At 37.4% G+C, this 5,616-nt stretch overlaps 1 protein-coding gene across 1 annotated transcript; it reads left to right on the top strand.

Moving 5' to 3' along the window:
- The first annotated feature begins 4,554 nt into the window (after positions 1-4,554).
- Positions 4,555-5,535, top strand: LOC103732094 (olfactory receptor 52Z1-like). Its single transcript, XM_008830612.1, has one exon. It carries the CDS (start codon positions 4,555-4,557, stop codon positions 5,533-5,535), a length of 981 nt encoding a protein of 326 aa, XP_008828834.1.
- The last annotated feature ends 81 nt before the right edge of the window (positions 5,536-5,616 follow it).

The raw sequence follows: 5,616 nt of genomic DNA on the forward strand, positions 1-5,616 counted from the left end.
GATTCCTTGAAAAGTATTTTGTATCTTTTGAGACAGATAATGTTGATGAAGGAAAATTAGCTCAGAATTAAGAATGATAGGTTATTTGTAATGTGTGTATAAACAAACAGAAGTCTAAGCTTTATCAACCCCGTCAGTCAACCACAAGTTAAGTTTACTATAGATGAAGAATACTTCTGACATGGTTTCAGACTCCTTCTCACAGGTTTTGATGGGCTTTTCTTTATAATTTCTTGTTTTCTTGGTGTTTTAGACATTAAGGCAACAAGGAGTTTGCCATACTTTTTTGAAACTAAAATGGAAACACACACACACACACACACACACACACGCACACATAAGGAGCCTTGGTGAGGTGGATGGAATTCTGATTCTCGAGACAGTGAAAACTGATATCAAATGATAATTTTACTTTATTGGGTTGCTCTGTTTTTGTGTTAGCTTTGATATTGCATGAATATATTTGAAGACATGGCACAGTTATGATAAGTGCAGAAAAGTGAAATGTGATATAAATCAGAAGCCAAGGGCTTCAAGAATTACTGCACTTATAAAGAGGAGGAGAAAATTCAGTTGCTCCCTTGTCATTAACAATTTCATGAACAATAGACTGTGGGGCACATTACAGGTTTGCTAATGATTATTTATGACATCTCTCAACAGTTTGTAGATACAGTTTAATCCCAAACCTGCAGGGGGCCTTGAGTGGGATAAGTACTGAATATTAGGGAGAAAAGAGAAATGGTGTGAATTCTAATAACATACGTGAATGATTGACACAAGAAATGGGTCCCAAATTAGTGACTGTGAGTTTCATGTCATTTCTCATTATTTCATTAACAGTAGCAATTTGACTCATTTTCTATTATCAAACCATTATGAGTTGTGTTTTAGTATATTAATATGCATTCATGTAAGTGTAGTGTTCTCTGTATATCTCAGAGGAAATTTTTAATGTGGGCACAAGAGATGAAGACACATGCAGGTAAGCTAGGCATGGGGTCAGAGATTGAAAACTCTGGATAGACTGTGTCCCAGAACCTTGTACCCAAGTTGTTTCAAATGAAGAGGATGAACGTATCCTCAAGGCAAACCTGCTTTTTCTCCTATGGTTCTTGGGCATTGGTCCATCTTGCAGAATCCCTTACCAGTCCAATCAACATATTTGTAAACTACTGGGCAGTTATAATCTTCTTGTGTGAGATGCCTTCTTTTCTTGCTGGGCTGTTCCTTTATCCTGCAGAGAAACCACTCGCCTACTGAGAAGCCCAGTAACTCTTTAATGAACACATGTAGTCTTTATTTCTGCCGTAGTGGCCTTTGTTGTAGTAGAATAAATCATCCTGGTACTGTGCATGGTAGTAAACACTTATAATCTCAGTATTTCAAGGCTGAGGGAGGAAGATTACAAGTTCACGCTGAGCTGGGCTACCTTGTACAAGAGATTTTCTCAGAAAAAAAAAAAAAACTGTTTCTCCTCCTGTCTTCTGGATGCCTCACTGCTAATAGAAATTGTTTACTAATTCATGCTATTTGCTCCACAACTCTTTTGGGCAATTGTATCTCTTCTAGAGGACATGTTACTTTTCATAAATATTTTGAAACTAATGTCTTGACCTTTGTTATGTTTAAAAGTTCTCTGTCCTTACTATTTTTCTAAAATCTGTTTTTTCTTAGTGAAGGAACAATGAAGCATACATTCATTGCATATTTTACATCATGATAGGATTTTAGTTTTGAGAATTTCTATTCCTTTCTTTTCTTCAAATTCTTCAATAACTCATCCCTCTGACCTAACTCACCCCAAACAACAACAGCAAAAACAATCATCGACCAAAAACAGACACTACATTAGCATTCAAAAGAAAATTTCCCAACATTCTTGATCCCTCCTGCTACAGTTCTTTACCTGAGTGAATATCCCTGTCACAGTCACCTGCCATGGTGACTTTCTGCTGTCACACAACCAGCATTACCAACACTTGTCAAAGTAAGAGCATCTGACCAACTCTTAGAAATTTCCTGAACACTGGTGATGGTTTAATTCTTTACTTTCAACTCTTACTCTCAACAGAATGTGAAATTTGCACAATTAATGATAGTTACAATAATACTAATAACAAGGAAATAATGACAATAAACTCTAAAAGACTAGAAAATTGTCTTTGAACTATGAAAATGTGTAGGAAAACAAAGCATAAGGATATGTAGGAAATTAGAGGGAACAGAAGTTTAATGCAGGTTTGCTCAGGACTGGTAAATGAATGCACAAATTAAAACAAGGTGAGCTGAGTGTTAATCTCTGCTTAGTTAAATATTATTTATGTGACCTGAGTGAATTATTTAACCTTCTCATGCTGTAGTTTTATAATATATGAAACGAAAAACTAATTACCCAACTTTGAGGTCATTATGTTAACTAATATTTCATGAAAATAAATGATATAAAACAATAATATAACTCATAGCAAATTGTTAAAAATGTTTGTTTTATCCATGTAAATTATTTAAGTTCTTGAAGGTTTCCTTATATTTAACAGTCATCTATATTGTAGGGAGCTGTCGCTACTACTAATTAGGCTATGTTCTATGGATACAATAAAGATTTAATTCTCATAAGTCTTTAAGTTTTTTTCTTTTGGGGGTTGCTGGACAGATGGCTCTGTGGTTAGAACACTGAAAGTTCTTTCAGAAGATCTGGGTTTAGGTCCCAGCACCCACATAGTATCTAACAACTGTCCATAATTCTAGTTCCAGGGGATCCAGTGCCCTCTTCTGGCTTCTATGCATATTGTGGGGCACAGGTGCACTTACATACATGCAGGCAAAGACTCACATACATAAAATAATAATAAAAAAATCAAAAATATTTCCCACCTCTTAATCTAACAGAATCAGTTACAGTACATTTAGAAGATTTATAGACTGATATTTTTGGTCTTTGAGATTCAGATCTGTGATTGGATTTTTATTTTTATATTTAAAAAGAAATTGAAAGAATAAGTTGGATTTACATGAGTGGTGTGATTGGAGAATCAGAGCGATGCAGTGCCTCAGCTAGTGCAATGTTTGGCTGGTAGAAGAGCGTGGCAGCTGTGGTTGTAACTCATACAAAAGTCTGCTCTTCCAGTGCACCCCACAACCTTGATCAGCATTCCACATTTATCCATGTAGCCCTTTCTACACACAGGAAATACTTTCCTATGTTTAGAAACAATGTTTTCATTAAAATTTTTTTTCAAAGTTTTATTTATTTATTTATTTATTTATTTATTTATTTATTGTTTTTGTTTCACGTGTAGGGTTGATTTGCGCATGTGTATGACAGTGTACCCAGGCGTACAATGCCTGCAGAGACCAGGAGAGGGAGTCGGATCCTCTGGAACTGGATCTACAGATGGTTGTTAGTAAACTTGTGGGTGCTGGGAACTGAACCTGGGTCCTCTGCAACAACAACCCATGCTTGTAACTGCTATGCCAACACTTCAGCATTTTACACGTATATTTCATTTTTTATAATTCTGTAATTACTTTATACTTTATATTGTTTAATGACATAATTATTTTTTCATTTTTATTGAATTCTTGTGAATTTTATTCAATATACTTTTGACATATTTAGACCCTCTCCACTCCCTGCACTATCTCTATATCCCCTGCCCAATTCATTTATTTTGTGACTTTGTTGTCTACGAGCTAACTTTAGCTTCCTTTCTATAGTAGTACAGAAAATTAGAACAAGAACCCAAAAAGAAGATTAAAAGAGGAAAATACAAACACAAACCAAAAAGGCATAAGTAGAACAAAAGCTGGGTAAGTGGGGGTTTGTGTCACAACGTGATGACATGATGTGAGGTAGATAGAAGGACAAGGTGTCCTGAATTTGAAGGCTGCTCCATGAGCCGTGATGGTGCAGTTTTGGTTAGCTGGAAAAAGGTGCAGAATGAAATCATGAACAATAAGGGCAAAGGACGAAACCTCAATCACAGCTGCACTGCGCAAAGCAGGGGTTGCTTATACTATTTCTCCTTTTGCAAATTGAATTGCTAGAGAAAGGAAAAACAAACTCTTTGATAGAAGTTTTCACTTTAAAGCATGGAAACAATGATTAGCAGTGACTCAGTAGTCTCTGACATCCCAAAAGGCCACAATAGTATTCTGATAAAGCTTCTGGAAATCAAGATAGAAGAATTGTGATGAATCATAAAAATGATCAATCAGCAAAGGAACTAGCTGTGCAAAGCCTGCCACAGACTTGAATTTGATCCTATGACAATAAATTATCAGGTACAGTATCTAGACCCAATTTCAACCACATTTACATTGTGTTTTAACTATTATAATTTTTACTTTTGCTCATACCACAGCATTTTCCTTATAATGAAGCTTGCTTGTCTTTCTATCCCTGAAGCATGATTCACTGATAATCCTTTCAATTTTTCTCTATTTGACAATCTTTCTTAAGGCAATACTTAGGCATAGTGCCAAGGGTAAAATGTAACCGTGATTTACAATTTTTATTGCCAGATCCAGCATTACAGAGCAGAGAAAGGGATGACATCATCACCCTCTTTAAACCACACCAATCTCAGAGACATCTGGTACACCATGACTGGGATCCCAGGACTCGAAGATGTACACGCATGGCTCTCCATCCCCATCTGTTCCATGTACATAGTGGCTGTTGTAGGCAATGCATTCTTAATATGTCTCATCTTCACTGAGTGCACTCTTCATGAACCCATGTACCTTTTCCTTTCCATGCTGGCTCTGGCTGATATATTTCTCTCCACAGTGACCATCCCAAAGGTGTTAGCAATCTTCTGGTTCCAAGCCGGAGGCATTTCTTTTGCTAGCTGTGTGTCACAGATGTTTTGTCTCCACTTCATCTTTGTGGTTGAATCTGGGATACTGCTGGCCATGGCTTTTGACCGTTATGTGGCCATCTGCTGTCCTTTAAGATACACCACCATTCTAACCCCGTCAGTCATTGGCAAAATGGGCATTGCCTCTCTGACTAGGAGCTTCTTCATCTGCTCCCCCTTGGTCTTTCTTGTCTATCGACTCACGTATTGTGGGAGGAACATCATCCACCACTCATACTGTGAACACATGGGCATTGCCAGGCTGGCCTGTGGCAGCATCAAAGTCAATATCTATTATGGTATGGTCATGGCTCTGTTCTCAGTATTCCTAGATGTGGTGCTTATTATCATCTCTTACTTACTGATACTTTGCAGTGTGTTTAGAGTTCCTTCCCAAGATGCTCGACTCAAGGCTCTGGGTACCTGTGGCTCCCATGTCTGTGTCATCCTCTTGTTCTACACACCAGCTTTCTTTTCATCCCTTGCTCACCGTTTTGGGAGTCACAAAATACCACTCCATGTGCACATTCTCCTCGCTAGCCTCTATGTGGTGCTGCCACCTGCCCTCAATCCCATCATTTATGGAATTAAGACCAAACAAATTCAGGAGAGGGCTATCCAGGTCTTTTCTTCCAACAAAGCATTTTTTTTATATAACCAACCACGTTAATTCTTAATTGTCAGAAACTATATAAGTTAGGAGCACCTGAAGGGCATAGTGGAAATCTCATACTGTAGCAGGATTAGGAAT

The sequence above is a fragment of the Nannospalax galili genome, unplaced genomic scaffold, assembly GCF_000622305.1.
Source record: "Nannospalax galili isolate Female #2095 unplaced genomic scaffold, S.galili_v1.0 scaffold635, whole genome shotgun sequence".
In the NCBI taxonomy this organism is placed as follows: Eukaryota; Metazoa; Chordata; class Mammalia; order Rodentia; family Spalacidae; genus Nannospalax; species Nannospalax galili.